The sequence below is a fragment of the Bos taurus genome, chromosome 1 (genome assembly GCF_002263795.3).
Source record: "Bos taurus isolate L1 Dominette 01449 registration number 42190680 breed Hereford chromosome 1, ARS-UCD2.0, whole genome shotgun sequence".
Taxonomy (NCBI): Eukaryota; Metazoa; Chordata; class Mammalia; order Artiodactyla; family Bovidae; genus Bos; species Bos taurus.
In genome coordinates this window covers 73,240,780-73,263,881 of record NC_037328.1, presented here as the reverse complement: position 1 = coordinate 73,263,881, position 23,102 = coordinate 73,240,780, and the positions used below count along the sequence as shown (strand labels likewise).

At 51.0% G+C, this 23,102-nt stretch overlaps 1 protein-coding gene across 6 annotated transcripts; it reads right to left on the bottom strand.

The window, feature by feature from the left end:
* Positions 1 to 191: 191 nt before the first annotated feature.
* Positions 192 to 11,567, bottom strand: LOC101905099 (uncharacterized). Of its 6 annotated transcripts, XM_005201561.5 has the most exons (5): positions 9,352 to 11,506; positions 9,115 to 9,189; positions 8,746 to 8,909; positions 6,285 to 6,565; positions 192 to 3,718 (listed from the first exon to the last, which is right to left on the bottom strand). In XM_005201561.5, the coding sequence occupies exons 1-5, from the start codon at positions 9,433 to 9,435 to the stop codon at positions 3,675 to 3,677; spliced, it is 648 nt and encodes a 215-aa protein (XP_005201618.1). In that variant the 5' UTR covers positions 9,436 to 11,506; the 3' UTR covers positions 192 to 3,674. The 6 variants fall into 6 exon arrangements, 1 of the variants encoding a protein (XP_005201618.1); XR_009495071.1 differs by having other exon boundaries at positions 5,808 to 11,567; XR_009495070.1 differs by having other exon boundaries at positions 192 to 6,565; positions 8,702 to 11,567.
* Positions 11,568 to 23,102: the final 11,535 nt, after the last annotated feature.

Genomic DNA, 23,102 nt, shown 5'->3' with positions numbered 1-23,102 from the left:
CTTCCCAGTGTTGTGGATGCTGCTGAACCATGGTCCACATTTCAAGTTGCCAGGCTCCAGGAATGCATTATCCAATGTGGCTATGAACACTTGCAATGTTCTGATCTAAACCGAGATGTAGATGAGTGAAGGAGAGAATGCAAGTGATGTAAGATAGACACTAGATTTCAAAGATGAGCAACAAAACAAAAGAATGTGAAATAATTTTTATATTTGCTGCATGCTGGAAAAATAATATTTTGAACACATCTAATTAAATAAAATGAATTTTTAAATTGCAAGTCTTATTTGTGGGAGATACCTGTAGTCCCTTGCCTCCACCATTATTTATCTTCCCTTCTTCCTTCATAGACTTTCACCTGGTCACATGGTGGTCAACTGAAATTAAGACTACATTTCCCAGCTTCCCTTGCAGTTAGGTGGGACCACGTGACTAATCATTGCATGAAATGTAGGGAAAAGTCACGTGGCTTCCAAGATCCTTTCTTAAGAGATTACACAGGTGCGTTCTTTGCCTCCTTCTTCATTCCTTCCTCTAGACTGCTGCCTAGAATGCAAAGATATTGCCATGTCAGGCAATAAGGTCAAGGCCATGCCCAAGAGAACAACAAAATGTAAAGTCCACGATGGCAAAGATTTTTGTTGGTCCTTTTTTTCCCTTCCTCTATTTCTATAATGCCAGTACCTAACTGGTGCTAAACAAATTTTGCTGACTAACTGACTGACTGATGAAATGAATGAGTAAATCTGGATCTCTGATACTAGGGAGGTGACATCAACTGCAGACCACCCACCAAAACTTTTACATGAAAGAGAAACAAACTACCTTGCTTAAACACAAACCAAATCCTAATCAATACAATATTGAGAAGTCCTGTAACTGCTTTTACCACAGAAGGTTCACTTAAAATGCTAAGTTAAACCTCAGTAAATCTAATCACATTTTAAATGCATCATGATATTCATCTTTTCAATGTTGTAGATTATTTTACCATGTCTAAATCTATCCATTTGTTTAATAAGCTGAGGTTTCAATATTTCAAGTTTGTAAAACCCAGACATGCCTCTCGCAGTTCGTTCTTACTAACAGTTCAAAGCACTGTAGAAATTCCAACCAGCAATGTTTTTCCTAACAGTCCTAGGGTATAGGTGAGTTAGCATCCAAAAGGAGCATTTTATAAGATAGAGATGAACTGATTAAGAGAAATTTTTCCATGTCATTCTCCATCCATTACACTTCACTACTTCTAAACCAAAAAGGAATTTTATATTAGAGAGGTTAGTAACAGCATATTTTAAGCAAAAACAACTGTTTTTCTCTTATTTTTAAGAAAAGATTTCTATTCATTTACCCAAGTTTTCTGCTTTGCTGATGTCTGAGAAGAATTATGCCTTTTTACATTGCTCTGTAAAAGAAAATACCTTTGTGCCTCTGGAAATGCCACTAGGCTACCTAACTCTGGGGTGCAAACAGATGGGGCTCAAATTCCCATCAACACCGTGTGAGGCACCGTGTCCTGGTTCCCTATTCTTAGGGGAGCAAGAGAGGCAAGAGGATTCCAATAAGCCCCGAGTGGGTAGCAGGTAAGACCAGGGATAGAGCTGGGGTGGAGCAGAGAGGTCCAGAGAGGACCAGTATGGACCAGTCCTGGGTGTTTCCACTTGAGGCCATTTCCAAGGTTGAGGAGAGCTGCTATCACCCATCAGCAGAAAGTCAAGGAGAACGTCCATGTGATTTTTCACCCTTCCGTTTCCTGTACCCTGGAGGCTCATCCTTCGTTCCAAGCTCGCCAGGCTTTGAAGTTGTAGGAGACCAAGAACCAGCTGCTGATCATGCTGTTAGCGCAAGTTCATGTGACTAACGCACAGTGAGGGCAAACAAACTGAAATGTCAGAGTCTGGAGCAGAGAAAGGTTTACTGCAGGGCGCCGCAAGACAGGTGGCTCACGCTGTAAAAACCCCTGAGCTCCCCACAGGGTTTCAGCACTGCATATTTAAAGGCCAAGTGAGGGAGAGTGGTCTCAAAATCAGTTTGTGCACGTGTCTGACGGGCTGATGATGAAGGAACACGGTGGGGTCACAAGGTTAACCTTATCCGTCCTTAGGCTCCAGGAAGCCTGGGGCTGTGTGCTCATGATAGTCAAGTAGTCAACATCTTCCATGCAGTGGGGGGTTTTCATATCTGGCACACAACTCAGGAAATGTGCATCAAATACTGTTATCTAGGTACTTCAGAGGGGAGCTAAAGCAGAGGATGTGGGGGAAGGCCACTCCGTTACAGCGTTGAATTCACGATTGGTCACAGTGACAGGTTCTTTTGTTGCTGGGAGGAGCCCTCTGTGACACCAGAGGAACTCTGGAAGAACAGCTTAGTCACATAGCACTCATATAGCACTGGCTGCATCATTATTCTACTGGATTGGAAGCCTCGTGTTTACTGTTAAGAGAGCTGATCCATAAGTCCAATGCCAGCACATTTCTTTTCTGGATGTACCAGGGACGCTTCTAGACAGAAGGCATTTGATATATAAGTTCCCTTTTAATTAACTCAGTTCAGTTCAGTCGCTCAGTCGTGTCTGACTCTTTGTGACCCCAAGAATCGCAGCACGCCAGGCCTCCCTGTCCATCACCAACTCCCGGAGTTCACTCAAACTCACGTCCATCGAGTCAGTGATGCCATCCAGCCATCTCATCCTCTGTCATCCCCTTCTCCTCCTGCCCCCAATCCTTCCCAGCATCAGAGTCTTTTCCAATGAGTCAACTCTTCACATGAGGTGGCCAAAGTATTGGAGTTTCAGCTTTAGCATCAGTCCTTCTAATGGACACCCAGGGCTGATCTCCTTCAGAATGGACTGGTTGGATCTCCTTGCAGTCCAAGGGACTCTCAAGAGTCTTCTCCAACACCACAGTTCAAAAGCATCAATTCTTCGGGGCTCAGCTTTCTTCACAGTCCAACTCTCACATCCATACATGACCACTGGAAAAAGAGGGAACTTATATATCAGACACTTTAATATACCATTGGCACAAATTTTCCCAGAGCTAAGTTCCAAACTAGAACTGAGTGAAGTACCTTTAAATACAGTGTTTAAAAACTCTAGGGCTACAGGATAGTATTTAATGCCTGATTTGTGACATTTTGGAGAGGATGGGAATCCTGGGGTATGAGAAGGTAAAAGTGCATAACAACATAAAAATACAAAAGAGGTGAATGCATAGAGTGAAGTTCATCTGTGAGGCTAGGACAAGTGGCATGGCAAGCAAAGGATGCTAAGGGATGAAGCTGGAAAGACGAACAGAGATCAATGGAGAACAGCTCTGGCTAAGAAACTGGACTTTGGTCTACTATGAATGGGGAGTCATTGGAGATTTTAGAAGCTGAGCAGGACAAGGTAAGTGTGTATTTTGAAGCATAAACATAACAGCATAGTGGTTGAATGCATAGAGTTGAGAGCCACTGGAAGCAGCTACCGCAACTGCATAGGTGTAAGACTGTGACAGGAGGGGTATCAGGAGGCGGGGAGGGTGGCTCTTTGGTGGCTGTTGGTCTTGGGATAGGAGGGAGCAAGCCTCATCTGCAGATGACCTGCAGATTTCTGACTTGGGATCTGGAGAGATGGAGATAGAAGAGCAGCTTGACTTCCTTGGCCGTCCAGTGGTTAAGACTTTGCCTTTCAGTGCAGGGAGTGAGGATTCCATCCCACATGCAGCCAAAACACTAAAACATAAAACAGAAACAATATTGCAACAAATTCAACAAAGACTTTTAAAAAATAGAGCAGCTTAGGAAGTGGAGGATAAAGATGAGGAGGTCTGTTCTAGACTGTGAGTTTAGGATGCTTATGGGAGAGCCACATGGGAGGCCTCTGCAAAACTGTCTGGGTCTACATGACCCTACTTTTTCCATGCCAAGGGATATCTTTCTACTTATTCTCACAATGTCCTCTCATGTGTCAGAGGTGGGTGCTGAGGCCCAGTTGGGCTTCCAGCGGTAACACCACCTCCTTCTCGGAGCAACTGTCACAATTTCTTCAGCACTTACTGTCTGTTCAACACTGGGTCCCCAGCTTTCCATGCTTTCTGTTTATCCCACAACAATGCTTTGAGGTAGTTATCATCCTATATCTCATATGGGCAACCTGAGACTGAGATAGAGTAGCTGACATGCCCAAGTTTTAACAGCTGGAAAGTCGCAGAATTGGTTTTGAAACCAGAGCCTTCAAATTCCTCCCAATGAAAGTGAAAGCGTTAGTTACTCGGTTGTGTCTGCTCTTTAAGACCCCATGGACTGTAGCTCACCAGGCTCCTCTGCCCATGGGATTTCCCAGTCAAGAATACTGGAGTGGTAACCATTCCTTTCTCCAGGGGATCTTCCCAACCCAGGGATCAAACCTGCATTTCCTGCATTGGCAGGCAGATTCTTTACCATCTCAGCCACCAGGGAAGCCCTTCTTCCCAATGAACTTAGACTCAACAATATCATATTGCTTTCAGACGAGGATCTGAATGGAAACCTAACAAGTTCTATAATGGTTTCATTTGAAACTCATTCATGTATTCATTCACTGAATTAACACTGAATTCCTATTAAGCTCAAAGTATAAACATATGAACATAGTCAACACAACGTGGGTGCAGAGAGTGGGGAGAGCGGTTGTGGTTGTATATGAACAAATGAGCCTTTGTCTTCAAGGAGCTCTAAAGCAGAGGTCAGCCAACTACAGTTTAGCTACCAAATCCAGCTCACTGACTGTTTTTGTGAATAAAGTTTTATTGGAACATAGCCACCCTATTTGTTGACATGTCTATGTTGCTTCTGCATCAACAACTGTGATTAAGCAGCTGCAACAGAGACCAAACGGACCACAAACTTAAAGTATTTACTATCTAGCACTTTTTAGAAAAAAATTGCCTACCTCTGGTCTAGAATCAGAATTACAGAGGCATCAACTATAGATGAAATCTAGATTATTAAAACGGAGAAGGCAATGGCATCCTATTCCAGTACTCTTGCCTGGAAAATCCCATGGACGGAGGAGCCTAGTGGGCTGCAGTCCATGGGGTCGCACAGAGTCGGACACGACTGAAGCGACTTAGCAGCAGCAGCAGCAGATTTTTAAAATGGCACAGGGACTTCCCTGGTGATTCAGTGGCTAAGACTTCACCTTCCAATGCAGGGGGCGAGGGTTTGGTCCCTGGTCAGGGAACTAAGATCCCACATGCCTCATGACCAATAATAATAATAATAAAGAAACATGAAACAGAAGTAATATTGTAACAAATTCAATAAAGACTTTAAAAATGGCCCACATCAAAAAATATTTTTAAAAAATTAAATAAAATGGCACAAATTAAAAGTTGTGGAGATGCCAAGGAGAGCAACTAAAGCCACAGACATGATTCACCCAGGAGGAGGTTTTGACAAAGCCATGGGCTATCAGGAACAGATTCCAGCCTGGAGCACCACCCAACCCACCGTGTGCCTGTGCTTGAAGGCACACAGTCCAGGGCAGGGTAGAAGATGCTCAGGTCCCTGGAAAGTAATCGTCTAGGTCGCTTTCCAGAGCATCAGAAGTTATGGAGTGCTTCTGGCTCTGCCGTTGCTGGGCTGCCGGACCTTGAGCCGATCTACTTACCTCCTGGTCCTCAGATATCAGTTATCTCTTACTGGCCTATCAGGTTGTAAAACCCAAATGTGGGGGGGGGGGAAGTCCCTGAGTGACTTGTGAAAAACTGAAGCACTCTGCAAATTCTGGGGGTCCTTGGGGTGGTTGTAGGCACACATAGACTGCCTTGAAGATCCTTACATGTAGCACTCAGAAGCAAAATTATCAGCCTTGAATGTGAAATTGCTTTTGTCCCCAGCTGAGCACACTCCATATTTTATTAATTCACTCAGAATGCAGCTTGCTATGTTACAAAAGAATTTTCCCCGAGAGGAGTCATTTTCAAGCTGGGAATGTGTGGACATCCCACCCCAAGAGATGATCCTGTGTTTTCTTGGAGGTGGAGGCAGCCCGGAGGTTGGAGCTGGTGTGAGTTGATGCTGGAGGTCTGAACCCAAGGGAACACGTTCTGTCTGGAACCATCACAAAAGTCTTTGCAGATCCTCAGCCAGCTGGCCCAACTCTGCTAGACACTGTGTTCCCACTCCCTCACCCTTCCTCCAGGAAGCAACTCCTCTGGCCCAGCCTCCATGATGCTTTTCTGCTCACACCCTTGAACCCATATCCCCAGTCCGAGGTGGAGCCCGCGGAGCTGTCAGTGCCGCCCAGCCACAGCACCTGGCTCGCCTCCCTCCATGCTGGGCCAAAGCCTCAGACTCAGGAGAAACCAGAGCTTGCTCAGCTGGCCAGCACCGGGGCTTCCTGTCCAAGTGTATGCGGCTGGGCTTCCTGCTGACGGAAGGGCGGCTGCAGCAGCTCTCCTCTGACATCCCAAGCGGTGGCTCCCAGAGCACGCCCAGCTGGCACCCGGTTCAGGAGCCACGGTTGCACTCACACAGCTGTCAGACAGCATTCCCAGGGATCCAGGGGTCCGGCCTGGAGAGCTATAAAGGGGATTCCTTTGGGGAGAGAGGAAGTAGTGAATCAGCCCAGAAACGCTGGAGCTCAGGCTTGTCCTAGGCAGACAGCCAGAGCATGCCTCACACACAGCGCACCCTCCACACTGACCGACCCCCTTGCTTCACATGCGCCCCCCTCCTTGGCCACCTGCGCACTTCCGTCTGCGTCCCTCCGTGAGTCTCCACCACACAGCTTCCCTCTGCCCCAGGTGGCCTGGGAACCAGGCCCAAGCACCCAGGTGATAGCCCACCCTGCCTCTGACCTCATGCCCTTAAGGAATTTAACTTCACGGAGAATCAGCTCCCCCTTCACAAGTGGAAACTGGAGAGTGCGAATATTTTCTGAGTGTTCCATGTTTATTTTCCCACATTTTAAGGGCAGTGACATAGGAAATGGGGTTAGACTTATTCTCTCTAGTTCCAAAGATCAGAACAAGCATTCCGTGGAGGCAGAATTTGGTTTAAATAAGGGGAAATGAACCCACAAAATGGACCGTCTTCTAAAGTAGTAAGCATCCTGTATCCTGTGACTAGAGGTATTCAACAGACACTGTTTGCAGACTTTCAAGTGTTAGACTGTAAGCTCCATGAGCACTTCTGTCTCCATTCCTGCTGCAGGATCCAGCATCCAGCACACTGCCTGCCAGAGAGTAAGTGCTCCAAATATTTGTGGAAGAGAGGAAGGAAGAGGGAATGAGAAAAACAGGCAGGGAGAGAACTGGAAAGAGAGACGGAGAGAAAGCAGGAAGGAGGAAAAGTAGGAAGGATCATCTCCAAGAACTCTGGAGAACTGACTCTCCTTTAGGAGAGAGCTTGGACAAGCTGACTGCAATGATCTTTTTGACTGTGAGATTATAAAATGAGGGTTTTGGGCGCCCACTCCACGGGGACTCATCAAATCCACAAGCAGACTAAGCAACTCTCCTGTGATGGTGTGTGTCCCAGGTACAGGCTTTTCTACCCAAGCCCGCTGTAGTCTACAAACCCCCACACATACATGTTGTCCTGCATTTCTGCAGAACCCTGTAAAATGTACAGTCCCCATCTGAAAGACACAGATCCTGAGGTTCAAAGATGGTAAGCGACTTGTCTGAGCTGAGACTTAGCCTCAGGTATCCTGTTCCTGAGGCCAGTGCCTCTTCCTAATAGGCACGTTCGTCTGTCTCACGGCCTGCCATGGAGCTTTCTGCCCCAGAGACTGCTATTATGACCTAACATGAAAACTGGTGCTCTATGAAAAGCACGGAGGTACCCCTATCCTTTGAAAAAGGTAAGGAGACAGATCTACCTCACACACACACACACACACACACACATCCTCCTTTTCCCTGGCTCACTCCCAGTAGGGATAACACTTGGGCATCACCACTAACTGCAGTAACCATCACTGGATCTGGGACTACTTCCAGAGGCAAGTTTACTCTCCAGGGCTGACGCTCCTGATTACTGCTTGGAAAGATATGTTCTTTTCCGAAGGTCTGACAAGCTGGAGGTAAGGAGGTCATTTGCCCGTCTGCCCTCCCCTCCACACTTCCTCTGCCCTCCCTCATGGGGGACTGACCCCTGCAGGCTGCATTTGCTCAAGTCCCAACCAGTCAGGAGACTACGAGGAAGAGGAGGGTAAAAACCAGAGCTTTCTCCCCACACCCTCTCCCTCTATCTGGCAGATCACCTCTGGGGTCCCCATTCCTGCCAGGGAACCTCCGCCAGGACTCTGGCTCTCCCTGGGTTCTGGAAACACTCTCTCTGCTCCAGACTTCCACCAGGCATGGTGTTGTTTTTTTCCTGTGGCTGCTACTCTCAAGGCCAGCTTTCACCCACATCTGCCCTTTCATCTCTTCCAATGCCTTTATAACTGGTTTCCCTCGGCTGAGGTTTCTGGAATAGGTTATGTTTTCTGCCTGGACTCTGATTCCACGTCAGTGTGGATTGGATAAGACCCAGCCGGAGAGGCTTGAACTGTTGGAAGTATGGAACAGTACTATCCTGACCACTTCAAGGAGAGTTGAAGACAGGCAGGCCAGGAGGCAGGGAATGAGGAAGCAAGCCAAGTGCACCTTGGGGGGACGAGAGGACCTGGAGTCAGCCTACCTGGCCCACCACAGGCCCCTTCCTCTTTCACAAGACCCGACTCACCCAGCATCCTTCACTGCAGGACACAGTCATCACATCTCACACACCTGGGCCAGACAGCGAGACCCAGCCTCTCAGAGTTCTGTGCAAGCCAAGCTTCTAGGTCCAGAAGCCTCCAGGCTACCTCCATCCAGGCAGACAGAAGGGCTCCCTCAGCGGCATCAGCAAAGAAAGCAGGTGTCTTTCCTCCCCACTTCCAGACTCCCGACATCTGGGACTCCAAGAGAAGACAGTCACAGCCTCTTCCTTTAGCTCCCCCCACCCCACTCCCAAAGCCCTTCACTCGCTAAGGCGAGGTCTAATGGGGACTTTTAATAGCCTTGCCTGGGCAGAGACCCAAGGGGAGGCTGTGTTCTCTGAAAATATTATTCATGAGCACAGATACCGCATGTAGAAAGGAGGAAAGCTGGTCTTACCTTTAGATGTATGTGGACCAACTGTATGCTTGTCGCTGAGATACGTACTTTTGCCCAGTCTGTCATTTCATCAGACTATAATGGAGAGAATCAGACCCCCGAAAATGTGTCAAGCTCTATTCAATGCTTCTTTATTGGGTACCTGTCAGGTCTAGGTGTTCCGCAAGGGTGAATGAACTTCGGTTCCTGCCTTCTAGGAAAATTAAGAAGCTGCGGTCTGAAATCAGCCAGACCTACCTGGTTTTGAATCCAGACTCCAGTAGTTAGTATTTCTGTGACCTTGAGCAAGTAACCCTTGCCCTTGAGCTTCAGTTTCCTCATCTATGAAAAGGGCACAATGATAATGTCATTGTGTCTCCCTGAGCTGGTGAAGGATCCATGTAGGGAACAAACTGAGCAAGTGCCCAGCACATGATAAACACTCTTCAACAAGTGGCAACTTTTTAAAAATTAATAAATCCAGGATATGTGCACAGCCCAATGCCAGCATCTGGGGATGAAAAGCATTTCTGAAGGCCACCCAGCTACTTCTGTTAACACTGGGAGGACATCACACAGCCTTCTGACTCTAGAGTAGGATAAAACACAGCTCTTCCTTTCTCAACGGGACCTCAGAGGCGTCCCACACACCCTCCGTCCTGGCAGGCCCTGCTGCCTCCCCTCTGAGTTGCCGGACGTCCGTTGAGGTCCTGGGTTTGGAGAGTTTCCGGGACTGGCGGGGTCACACTGCAGCTGGGCGGTGCCTGCCTGGCAGCCCCACCCTTCCTGGCGGCCAGGCTTCCCCCTCTCCCCGCTCCCCGACCCCCACCGCCCAGGGTATCTGAAACCCTGCCAATGCTAGGGCGGGGTGGGGAGCGGGCAGAGGGAGGCGGAAGGTCCTGCTCTGATGGACGTTTGCCCTAAGGGAAGCCTGCGGCAATGGTGGGGGCGGGAGGACGGGGGGAGCAGGGCGGACTCTGCTCCCCTCCACCCTCTCATCCAGCCACACAGACAATCCATCCTCTGGAAGTGTCAAGTGCTCCTCCTAGTGGGGAAGGAATGATGTGAGCGCCCATTCAACTGCCCCTCCCCCTCCCCATCCCTGTCCCAAAAGATGGGGCTCCTTCACCAGGTCTATCCGATGACCGCAATATCAGTCCCAATCTACAGCACCTCACAGTTGAAAAAGCTTCACATCCAATTGCCACCGCTTGGTGATTTTTCAGGCGACACATTTTTAACAACCCATTTCACAGATGAGAACATTGAGTCAGGCTCAGTCTGTCTTTGGCAGAGCTGAGACTAGAAATCAGGTCTTTTCATTCTCCCTTTCATGGGCCTTGGTCAGTGCAGAAGCCTCAAAGAGGGAGACATGGCCACCTCCTTGCCCACTGCCCACCCCTCTCCACCCCCATCCCTCACACAAACATCGCACCATCTTGAAAATAGAGCGTTCTTTTCCCTGCCCCTCAATCATAAGAACTTCCATGTCTACCGGTAACTTGATTAAACCCCCAACCCCCACTCCCACTTTCCTGCAAGATCATCCTGTGTTTTTAAACTCGCACATCTCAGAGTCAGCCCTCCCTTTCATCAGCAGGCCTACCCCACTGTTCCCAGCAGAAAAACGTCCTCTGCTCACTGTGGTTAGATCTAGGGCACAGAAAGTCCCCTCTGGATGACCAACCACAAGCTGTGCTAAGCCCATCGCTCAAAGACTGAGGGGTGGGGGTGGCAGGGAGTCATTCCAGCGCCATCGACCCCATGCCCCCGCCCTGGCAGAGACAGGCTGGAGAGGGGCCACTCACTCATCAAGGAGGGGGAGGCGACCCCTGCCCTGTCTCCTTCCCTGAAAACAAAGTCCTTCCTCTGAGTTCTCCAGAGGCTGGCCCGCTGCTCTGAATGCAACAGCAACCAGCCCTCGAAATCCCCAGGCCCCAGAGGTCTGGATTGGAGACTCAGCTTCCACTGACACCTCGCAGAGCTGGAGAGGTGAGCCCAGGGTCCCACAAGGAGGGTCTCTCAGGTTCTGGGAGCCTATTCTCCTCCCTGGGTTCCAGTAGCAGGGGCGGCTCACTGTTGATCGCCACCATGGGACAGAGCTGGGCCTGGGCTCAAGGACAGGCCAGGCAGACAACGAACTGAACTGTATTTTCTGGGAAAGCAGCCAGTCGTCATGCCCTCAGGCTTCCGGGCATCTAGGAGAGTGGCAGAGCAGGCCCCCACCACCACCCTCGGTCGGCTCACCCCAGGCCCTGGCAGGGCACAGCCGGGCCCTGGTCTCTGACCCAGAACATTGCAGCCTGGGGACCACAGCACCCAGCCCTTACCCTAGACCACTGCCTAGTGAACTAAAGGGGGCTTCATGGAGCGGAGAAGGGGTACAACCTGAGGCCTCCTCCCACCCCCACCTCATGCCCAAGTCTCTGGATGTCTGCTTGTGACATCCTAGCCTAGCTCTCCTGCTAGGCTGAGCTGCTTGAGAGCAGGGAGACGCATTTAATCTGGTCTCTCTTCCTGGGCAGTGCTGCTATCTCCCTGTGGGATGACCACATCGTGTCACCCCCTGGATTTCAGTGTCCTGGCTGCACTAGGGTGGGAAGCCCCGCTGTGCCCAGCTCCAGGTGGCTGGAGCCTTAGAGAGTAAGCCTGAGGCACATGCTCAGATGAGGGTTTCTTGTTGTCACTAACATCTTATTGATTGGTTTAGAACTTGCATCTCCCACACGAAGGGAGATGAAGAACGGGGAGAGTATGAGCAGCTGGTCGGCATACCCAGGCCTTCCTCAACCATCAGCTCCGAGACCCATGGAATGCTCTTTCCAGGGCCCCACGTGCTGGCAGAGTAGACACTCGCAGCCTGAGGACAGGAGAGAAGTGGGACCCCAGTGGATCTCCAGCATGTGACCGGAGGGGACCTGGAGCCAACCCCTCTTCTTCTTTCTCTGTAGAGGGGCCCACCTGCCTCTCAGAGATTGTGGGGACTCTCCCAGGCCCTCTCTGGAACCCACATTTCCAGGGAATCAAATGGGGCTCGGATAGATGGTGGTGGAATCAGAACCAGATGGGAGGAGAAACAGCTGAAGAGACTCAGGCAGTTCAACCCAGATCCCCAGATGGAGAGAACTGTCTTCCTCAGCACAGTCCTGGAGAGGGACTTGCAACTCATCTGACCCCCAAAGGGTTGTAGGGGAATGTGGGTATTTAGAGGACAGACTTCGACTATTCCAAGAGAGCTTTCTACAAGCTGAGCAAACCCACAAAGAATAGCTGAGTCCATGGCCTGGAGGTGTTCTAAAATGCTCAGACTGGACACACTTGGTGGGAGGAGGTGATTCTTTAAAGGGAATCACGAGCTAAGGACCTTCGGGATCCTCCTCACTTCCCGGGGATCCCCCTCACTTCCTGGGGATTCTGGGATTCTCTGGGCGCCAATGCATGCAAGCCTCTCCCTGGTATGAATCAGCTGGCCCTGCCGCAGAGGGTTATTCAGAACAGAAGTGCTTGGCCAGCGCGTGCTGCCGGCCCGCCCAAAGCGCTCCACATATTGTACACATTATGTGCACGCAGGAGGGGCCTGGCGTCTGTGGGGACAGGCCGTTTAACGGGTTATAAACGGTCCTGTTCCCAAGCATCCTTCTGTTGACACAAAAAAGTGTATCTCTCTCCCCTCGCTGTGTAAATAGAGCTCACAGAGGCGCCTCAAGTCACTGCCCTGAAGCACGTGGCCATCCCAGTGCCAGGAAAAACAAATCCGTGCATGAAAATAACCTTCCCTGAAACCTGGTGAGCCAACTGTTCAGGGCTGGGTGGTCCCTGGTTGCCACGCAAGAGTTTGGTGCATGGCCTTCACGCACCAAAATCTACACTCCAGTCACGCTGAGTCAGGAGGGAGGTGCTGGGCCGTGGCCAGTTGCTCGGGAGGCTGGAGCCCCCTGTGGCTGCCAGGGAGCTTCCTATCTATCCAGCCGCCCCATCAGCCTAGAACCCAGGCGGGCAACTGGGCAACTGTAGACCAGCTGCTGGCTTGAGGAGAGGCAGCAGGCAAGAGTCACCTCCGTGGAGGAGCGGTTTTCATCTTAAAAGGGGGCCCTGCCCAGACCCCCAGGAATGTGCAACTGGAAGGGTGCTGGTTCCTTCTGGCAAACTGGTATTGATGGAGCAGAGGACGTGTCTCTGGTTTCCATCTGCTGCACAGCAGAGGTGCATGGCAATGGCCTGCCTTTTCAGGGTTGGGATGGCCAGACGTCCCCCAGACTTGTGAAGCCGAGCACCAAGGAGAAACTGAGAGCGCCTGCCCCATATCTGTCTCAGGGGAAGTCGGTGGTGGAGCCTAACCTAGAATCCATTTCCTGAGTCCATTCTCTCTTCACCAAGCCCTGTTTTCTGTGAATCACTGAATTAAGGATACCATCTGCCATCTGCCACCTCTGGGACCCACTCATCTCCTGTGGTCCTCTTCCTCCTTTCCTCTCTCTTCAGATCTTGGAAGCAGCAGGCCTGCTCTGAACACACACTGGCTGTGCTCTGAACACACACTGGCTGTGCCCTAGGCCTGGAATGCCCTTCCCCAGCTTCTGCGGCTGGCCTCAGCTCAAATGTTGCCTCCTCCAAGAAGCCTTCCCTGATCTGCCCAGAGTTAATATCTGCAGAGAACACTCTGATATTTTCTTGTTTTCTCATACATGTGTGTATGTGTTTTATCTGTCCCATCCCAGTAAAATTTAAATATCAGAAGAGTAGGAACTAGGCGGTGCTTGACAAATACAGTTCAATGACCAACATAATTTCATTTTAATTGCTGAAAGCCCAGAGTGGGGGGAGATATTGAATACTTCTGGAAACATCATTAAACTATAATTCTGAATAATGCGGGAGTTTCATTCAGGTGGCTCACAAGTTCCCTGCAACCTGAGGTAGCATCTCCAATATAACTGAGACACCTCCTGCTCACAGACTCTGGTGCCGTCCAGAAAGAAGGATTCAACACTTTCCTGGTGCCTTAAGGAGAAAATGGGATTTTCTGAGAATAGCCTTCCTCTGTTTTCCTTCTCACTTGCAGAAGGAAAGCTCAGGGGATGGGGTTGACAGCCCCCATCATCCTCCTACTCCCATAATTGATTCCCCCTCCTCTGCCTCTCCCTCTCCCATCCTGAGTATTTGTCATTCTCTACTTGTGGCTAATTGCTTTTCATCTTTGAAAACCAAAAATGGTTGGTAACCAAGACAGACTGGGAGTTCTTCTTTTTACAGGTAGGACAGGTTTCAAAATAAAAACACTGTTGATCACTTCCCCAGTAACAGCATCACTGAAATTCAATTGGTCAAGCATTTGTGGGCAGTCTATGAGGCCAGTACTGCCCCAGTCATCCTGGTGATGCAGACAGGTCTTGCCTCGGAGGAGCTCTCAGGCCAGTAAGAAAGATGATTTTTGACTTGACAAATGTTTTCTTAAGCACTTACTAAAGGCTAGATCGGCGGCCCACAGTAAACAAAGAATAGGCCTGCCCTTGAACAGTTCATCGGGGTTTCCCTGGTGGCTCAGCTGGTAAAGAATCCGTCTGCAATGCAGGTGACCCCAGTTTGATTCCTGGGTTGGGAAGATCCACTGGAGAAGGGATAGGCTACCCATTCCACTATTCTTGGGCTTCCCGGGTGGCTCACCTGGTAAAGAATCTGCCCGTAATGCGAGAGACCTAGGTTTGATTCCTAGGTTATGAAGATTCCCCTAGAGAAGGGAACAGCTACCCACTCCAGTACTCTGGCCTGGAGAATTCCATGGACTGTATAGTCCATGGGGTCACAAAGAGTTGGACACAACCGAGCGACTTCCCCTTCACTGAGCAGTTCATCATCACGAGAAGGTGAGAGTCCTGAATATTTCTGTACTCTGTTTGAGGTTCTGTGGAGGAGAAGAGCAGGTGAGAGGAAAGCAGGCAGGTGCCGAGGGAGCACACCCAGAAGTTCAGTAAGTGTCAGAGGGAGGTGGGAGTGTGCTAGGTCAAGATGGGGCTGGGGACAGGGCTGGCTAGCAGAAAGGGCTTTGGGCAGAGGGACGGCAGGTGCAGAGGCGGCCTGTGCTTGCTGGGTCCAAGGACTGAAAGAGGCTCCCGTGGCTGGAGGAGGGAAAGAGGTGGGCTTGCAGAGGCAGGCAGGGAAAGCCCAGAGGGCAGGTTTTCAGAATGGTGAGTGGTCTGTGGCAACAAAAGATAAAGCAAGTGAAAGAGTGCAGCGAAAGAGTTTAGAGTTTATCATGTAAGCAATGGGGAGCCCAGACGGAAGTGTGGCGATAGCAGCGGGGAGAGCAATCTGGAGGCTGTGGCCTGGGTGAGAAACAGATGAGAAGGGAGGGAGTGGGAGGGTGGACAACTACGTGAGAGTCACATGGTCTTCCACTCACCACCACCTCAAGGAGCCCCACATCAAATACCCTCTCACACGCCATCCACAGATCCTCTCCTCCATCCCACCCACCCAGCCTCGCTGCTCCCCACTGGAGATGGCGTCAGAAAACAAGAGAAGGTGCAGAATTGGATATGTGGAGACAAACGGGTCTGAGATGTCAGAACAGCTCATCCTGAAAGCTGACCACCTTGAGGTCCCTTCTGACCCAAAAACTTCCCGCCACGCATGCGCTTGGATGATCACTTTATTGACATTTCCAGCAACTGGGAATCAAGTGGGAGAACAAGAGCTTCTTCAGGAAGGTCCAACCTGATTTTTATACCAGGGGAGGTGGGGACCTTCGCACACCAGGAGACACAGTCGATCATCAAACACTTTTCCTTTTTGAGAAAGTGCACCCCTACTCCAGTCAGCCGGTTTACAACCCTTTGGGGCACTGTTGCATTGGGCACCTGGATTTGTTTGGTTTGGTATGAGGCAGCAGGGGTCAGGGAGGAGGGCAGAGGGCTGGGCAGCCACAGAGTCTGGGTTCCTGACCAGGCTCTGCTATTGCATGGGTTTCTCCCCTCTCTTGGAGAAGGAACTGGCAACCCACTCCAGTATTCTTGCCTGGAGAATCCCACGGACAGAGGAGCCTGACAGGCTGCAGTCCATAGGGTCGCACAGAGTCGGGCACGACTGAAGCGACTTAGCACAGCACACTCCCCTCTCTGGGCCTCAATTTCCCAATCTGCAAAATAGGGGATCGTAACGGCTGACAGTGAGGTGCCTGTGGGCTCTGATCTCTCCTCCCTAGGTGTGTGTGTCCTGGTCACCTGGTTACCCCACCAGGACAGGGGAATGTGTTCCACCTCTTCCCTGGAGCCAGGCCTTCCCATCAACTCCATCTGTTTTTTAACACTGTACTCAAAAGGAGCCAACGCCAGAATGGCCACCAGCCAGCAGGTAGCTCACTCCCAAGGTGGCAGGGGCATCTGAAAGCCTCTTCCCAGTCAGCCTCCCCATCCATCAGCACTCTGAGTTGGGCCTAGGTAAGGTTTCAGTGGCTGCCAGTGACAGCCACCCACCCAAAAGCTCTCTGGTCTATTCTATACCCCCATCCTTTTCTAACTGGGCCTTGGATGGATTTCAGGTTTCAGGCATGCTCACTGCCAAGGCCTCCACCCAGCCTGCAACCTGAGGAAGGTGCCACAGGCCTGGGCCAGGGAGCTCAGCATCCTCAACCACAGGCAGCCTGGGGAGCACCGCCCAGCCTGGATAGGCCCACAGGGAGGGGAGAGAGAGCAGGTAGAGGCCTCCTCCCGGGCTTCGCCTGCTCCTAAGGCAGCAGCTGAACCTGGGCTGGAAGGGAGCTGAGTAGAGCAGGAAACTGGTGGGGAAATAAGTCCCAGGTCAGAGAAATATGGAAGGTGAAGGTGAAGGAAGTCGAGCCAGCTCCACAGCAGGACAGGAATGGGAGGCAAGAGAAGGATGACCTCCTGCCTTCACACAGAAGGAGAAGCCAGGCCTGGGAAGGCAGGCAGGGCGCTGAGCCCCTGAGGAAGCACTGGCCCCCAGCCCAGGGGGTTGGCTGAAGCTCTTCTTGGCTCAAGCAAACTCCCTTGGAGACCAGTCTCTGCTCCTCACGTCTTCTCTTTGTCTAACAATGGAGTTGGAGCTATTGGCTCGAATCCTTTTTTTTCTTTGTAAGCTTGTTCCGTCCCCTTTTTCTGCTGTTTAAAAAGAAAAAAAGTTTTGAACCAAGACATAGTGCAAACGCTTTTATTTCTTAAAGTTTCTTTAAGGAAACGGTAGTGCTCACAGTAAAACGGAGGTGAGCCCAGCGCTTCTGTGTGTATAAAATCCTCACATGGATGTCTGCTACAGCCCAGAGCTGCAGATGAGCCAGGAGTTACCCTCCCCATGCCTAGGAGGATAAGGGGCTGTCCCAGGTCAGAGACTGGTCAGGTAAGGGCCCAGGGACCCAGATTCTGCCGGAGGAGACCCTGGGGCACACTCCCTTGTGGTCCCTCTAGGCCACAACCACACTCAAACGGAAGGAAGCCCAGCTACCCACAAGACAAACTTCCCTCTAACTTTTTCCCCTGGGCAATCTCATTTACCCAACCAGTCAATCCTAAAGGAAATCAGTCCTGAATATTTATTGGAAGGACTGATGCTGAAGCTGAAACTCCAATACTTTGGCCCCCTGATGTGAAAAACTGACTCCTTGGAAAAGACGTTGATGCCGGGAAAGATAGAAGGCAGGAGGAGAAGGGGATGACAGAGGATGAGATGGTTGGATGGCATCACCAACTCAATGGACATGAGTTTGAGCAAGGTCCGGGAGTTGGTGATGGACAGGCTGCAGTCCATGGGGTCACAGTCAGACATGACTGAGAGACTGAACTGAACTGAAATGAACCTCACTTAGGGACTTCCAAGGTTTCTCAGCGATAAAGAATCCACCCACCGATGCAGGAGGTGTAAGAGACATGAGTTTGATACCTGGGTCAGGAATATTCCCTGGAAGAAGGCACAGCAACCCACTCAAGGATTCTTGCCTGAAGAATCCCATGGACAGAGGAGCCTGTAAGGCTATAGTCCATAGAGTCACACAGAGTCAGACACGACTGAAGTGACTAGGCACACACGCACACAGCCTCACTTAACGACAACCGTGGAGGGCACATGGATATAATCAGAGCCGTGGAACTGTCTCACTGGTCCCCACAGGGACAAATCTTATCTCCCTCCCTGATCAAGAAGGAAGGTAGTGATGGCCTCTACATTTCTTGTGCTCTGGCATCTGCCAACATGATCTGATTTTCAATAAAACAGCAACCTTGCAGACTGGCTAGTAATACCCAGTAATTACTGGCTAGTAATTACCCCTCTTATCAGTAAGGAAAGTGAAGAGCGCCAAGGCAACACACTAGAAGGTGTGCAGCCAGGATTCAAACTCAGGTCTTTCTTGACTCTGAAGCCCACACTCCTCTACTCCTGCTGCGCTGCCACGTCCTAAAAGCAGAGTGGGGAGTCACAGGGCATGCAGTGAGTGTGTGTCGGTGGCTCAAGGTGGTTCTGAACAATTCCTTCTGGGGACTCTCAGGCACAGCCCATGCCCACGATAGGGACTGGACTCGGTGTGTGAGCTCTGAGGTCCTTCTCAAAGTTTAACAGCTCTGGAACAAACAAGAAAAATAGATTCTATCCGAATCTCAAACTCATTCATTGAGTCCCTTCCACATGCCTCATACAGAGTGAGATGCCAGGGAGGGCTTACGCCATACTTGTCCATGTCCTCACTGGGCTTCTAACAGGAAGTGAATGGACCATGAGCATGATACATGATCCATGACAGAGTCTCCTCTTCTGATCTCGGGTTGCTGTAGGTGAAAACAGGACATGGAAAGATGGAGGGTCTACAGCCACCACAACTCAGAGGGTTGGAGTCCTCGGCGTCCTCAGCAAACTCTTCTCCACAGGCAAGGGCAGGGGCTCCTGTCCCCCGTTCTCCTGCCTGGTCGAGGAGTCCCTGCCGGAGAGGCCCCTTTAAAGTATAACAGACAGTGTGGTTCCCTTGCAGCCTCCTGTGTGCTGGACCATGGGCCTGACCGTACAGGGACATATACTCCAGGAGCTCAGCTGGGGGTTCCATGGTCTCATCTCTGAGGCCTGGTGGGGGCTGGGGGCAGAGCTGGGGAGCTTGCATGTTGAGGCCTCTGAGTAACTTCAATTCCACACTCAGTGGAACCTACTGCTGTCATTCATTGTGCTGGGCTGGGAGAGAATGACTTATCATGTTGAAGTCCAGCCTTCAAGGGGCTTCCTGGGCCACTGGGGCAGCCAGAATGGCTCTAGTCTAAGAAGTTAAGGGGGCAAGAGAAGGGTGGACTAAGTGCTGTAGGGGTTCTGGTGGGAGGAGCCCCAGGGAAGGCCACGTGGAGGAGATGACACTGCATAGGGGCTTAGAGGATGGTAGGGTCTTGACATGTGGAGCCAGAAGGGAAAGGGCAGAGATGATTCCATAGAAAGAACAGAGCAAAGTATGAACCCAGCCCTGGTCCAGCACACTCCAGCTGGGGACTCGCTTAGCTTCTCCGAGGGTCAGAAGAGGCCGTTCTCTGATCTCGGGAAATAGCAGCCCGTGCACACTCCCCACCGGACACTCACCATCCGGCTCCTCTTCCTGTCTCCCCAGCCACTCCCCCCTCGAACATACCCTTTGGAAACTGAACACTCACAGAATAGAAACAAAACATAGAACATAAATGCTGGGATGACACTTGGCTGTCAATCAGTGTATCCTGACATTCTGCAAATATGTCTGAGGCCCAGTCAGAGTGCATGATTTGTCCAGGGTGACAGAGCCAGGACAAGAACGCTCATGTCAGTCATGACCCTGATCACACACTTGTATCATGACCCTGATCACACACTTGTAACAATCACATCTTCGTATCATCTTCTTTTGGAGCAAGATCAATCTTTTCTGTCCCATCCCCCACCCTGGCTTTCAGAGTCAGATCCAGCCCTCACTGTTCTCTACCATTTGTGGTTGCTCCTTGCATCCACCCTGTTCTGGGGTCTATAGCTGCCCTCTGTAAAAGTCAGGAATTATGGGATTAGTCCCCAGCTGTGGACATGTGCTTGTGCTTAGTCGCTCAGTCATGTCCGACTCTCTGCAATCCCATGGACTGTAGACCACCAGGCACCTCTGTCTATGGGGATTCTCCAGGCAAGAATACTGGAGTGGGTTGCCATGCCCTCCACCAGGGGATCTTCCCAACCCAGGGATCGAACCGACGTTTCCTGCATTGCAGGCAGATTCTTTACCATCTGAGCCACCAGTGAAGCCCAAGAGTACTGGAGTGGGTAGCCATTCCCTTCTCCAGGGGATTTTCCTGGCCCAGATATCGAACCAAGGTCTCCTGCATTACAGACAGATTCTTTACCAGCTGAGCTACCAGGGAAAACCGAAGTCAGTATCAAATTAATGGAACAGTTTCAGATCCAGACCAAAGGCCCTAAGTCTGAGGAGTCTGTGGCCTGACTCCCTCATGGGGCTCTGTCTGTCCTCACAGGTGAGGGCTTCTCAAGGGCAGCCGAGGAGTCTGGGCAACTGGCGAGAGGGAAGTGAGCATGTGACAGAGGACACAGGGCTGGCTTCTGTGTGAACAATGACTGCTCCCTTGACTGACATCTCACAAGACCCGAAATGTCATCACAGGGAAGACAGAGATGGCAAGAGGGTGGCAGGTGACATAGATGACACCTAGCGTGTTATTTCCAGGCTGTGGCTGAGACTGTCTGTCACGTGGGGGAGAGCAGCTGTTAGGACTGGGGGTTTCTGCCTGGGCCCCTGTCAAACTTCTGGTCGTCTCTGCAGGCTGTGTTTAGATTCTGATCACATCTCCCACTGTGCAGCCACCGGTGCACAGAGCTGGTAGGGCTCTTTCTCAGTGGGCAGGGGGTTAGGAGGAACATCTGGGGAGAATTCAGACAAGCCTGGCCTCAAAGCAGAGCTACAAAGCCAGGAGCTGACTGCTGCTCTGTGGCCCCAGCCTCCCTTGGAGGGCACTCAGAGTGTGAAAGTAAACAGATGTCCGCAGCAAGCTTGCAGCCTGTGTCACTTACTAAGCCCCTCTCGCTCCAGTCTCCCGTCTGATAGACACTTCAGTCTGACAGGTTTGATGGAACTCGGGGGCAGGAGCTTTGCTTTGTTCTTTATTTACAGGACAGTAAACGGAGCCTGCAAGGTTGTGGGTTCAAGACCTCCCCTGGGAGAAAATGTGGTCACATCTGGGATAGGATCTAGGAGGTACAGAGAGACCCTTGCTGCTGCTGCTGCTAAGTCGCTTCAGTTGTGTCCAACTCTGTGCAACCCCATAGACGGCAGCCCACCAGGCTCCACCATCCCTGGGGTTCTCCAGGCAAGAACACTGGAGTGGGTTGCCATTTCCTTCTCCAATGCATGAAAGTGAAAAGTGAAAGTGAAGTCGGTCAGTCGTATGGACTGCATGAACCCCATGGACTGCAGCCTACCAGGCTCCTCCGTCCGTAGGATTTTCCAGGCAAGAGTACTGGAGTGGGGTGCCATTGCCTTCTCCTACCTGTGGCAAATATGACAGAATTTCAGAGCTGAAAAGTATTTCCTTGGAGCCCCCATGTATGTCTGGGACCACTGAGGCCCAGGGTGGGGATTTGCTTACCCTCAGAGAGAAGCAGGGACATCATGTGGACCCCAGAAAGGCCAGGGATGGTTTGCTCTACTTGGAGGAAGCAGCAGATTGGAAGTGCTGGGGAGCTGGCCCCTTAGACAGAGTGGGATGATGCAACAAGAGGACGTTATGGGAGCCCCGTGGTCCCTGCTGCAGACCTCCTGCTCTGTCACCCGCCCCAAATGTACAGTGCACACAAAGCCAGCTCACAGAGGCCAGTAGTGACGTCTCAGCCCTTACTGCAGTTGATGGGCTTCCCAGGTGGCGCTAGTGGTAAAAGAACTCACTGGCCATTGCAGGAGATGTTAAGAGTCGCGAGTTTGATCCCTGGTTTGGGAATATCCCCTGGAGAAGGGCACGGCAACCCACTCCAGTATTCTTGCCTGAAGAATTCCATGGACGGAGGAGCCTGGTGGGCTACAGTCCATAGAGCGCAAAGAGTCAGACGTGACTGACGTGACAGAGCATGCACACACTATGATCGATAATTGCCAGCTCCTCCCTCAGAAGCCACTCTCCAGGGCTTCCATCAGGAAGTCAATGGGCTAACATTGGAGAATGACCTCCTGGCTTCTTCTCCTTCCTTCTCAGGAGGAGAATGACCTCAGGAGGAGAATGACCTCCTGCTGCTGTCAGTGAAAGCATGTCACGGGAGGAGATAAAGATGGACAGCGAGGAGATCACTGGGGTGGCGGGAAGACCCAGTCCAACTGAGGGCTCTGGCTCAGGAAACTGAAGGTTACTTCTGACTGTCTCTGTGAAGTTTGCTAAAAACCAGGCCAATGAAGCTGTTATGAAGAGCTCCATATGGTAAACAACAGGCAGGAGCAGAGCTGCCAGTTCACAGATGGTACTGAGTCCTCCAGAGGAATGTGTAAAAAGGCAGATTCCTCAGCCCCTCCTCCAGATTCAGAAGGACTGGAGACCATGCAGCCTCCTGAGCACTGGCCAGCCCCCAGTGTAGGCAGGGAGAGTGCCAAGTCTTCCAGTCTGCCACACCGTGAGATCCAATGAGTGGCCCAGGCAGAGAGGGTCTGGGCTGGAGAGGGGCTGGGGTGGAGCCAGGGGTCAGAGACTGGGGTTACCCCACAAAGAGAGAAGGCAAGGGGGCAAGCTGGGCAAGTGGGAGGGTGGTCTGAGAGAGTGCCAGGCACAGCAGGCTCTCTTAATGGAAGAGGGCCTGGGGCACAACAGACACTTGCTGAGTGAGGAAGGCAAAACTCTAAATAGTGTGCACAGGCCACTCCAGCTGTGCAAAGAACACCAACAAAGAGAATTTAGAGAGATGTAAAATAGCTACATCTCCTGATCATCAGGTTCCTTTTTATTCCCCATAAACTTTGTTTAAGTTCATGATAAAAATAAATAAACACAGGCAAATTACACTTACTTCACATAGTC

Coding starts and splice junctions, on each gene's coding strand:
- LOC101905099 (XM_005201561.5), bottom strand. CDS start 9,435: ATGAGGAAACTGAAGCTCAAGGGCAAGGGTTACTTGCTCAAGGTCACA. Junction 9,190..9,351: donor GAGTCTGGATTCAAAACCAG/GTAGGTCTGGCT, acceptor TCTCCATTATAG/TCTGATGAAATGACAGACTG. Junction 6,566..8,745: donor GGTCTCGCTGTCTGGCCCAG/GTGTGTGAGATG, acceptor CTCTCCCCAAAG/GAATCCCCTTTATAGCTCTC.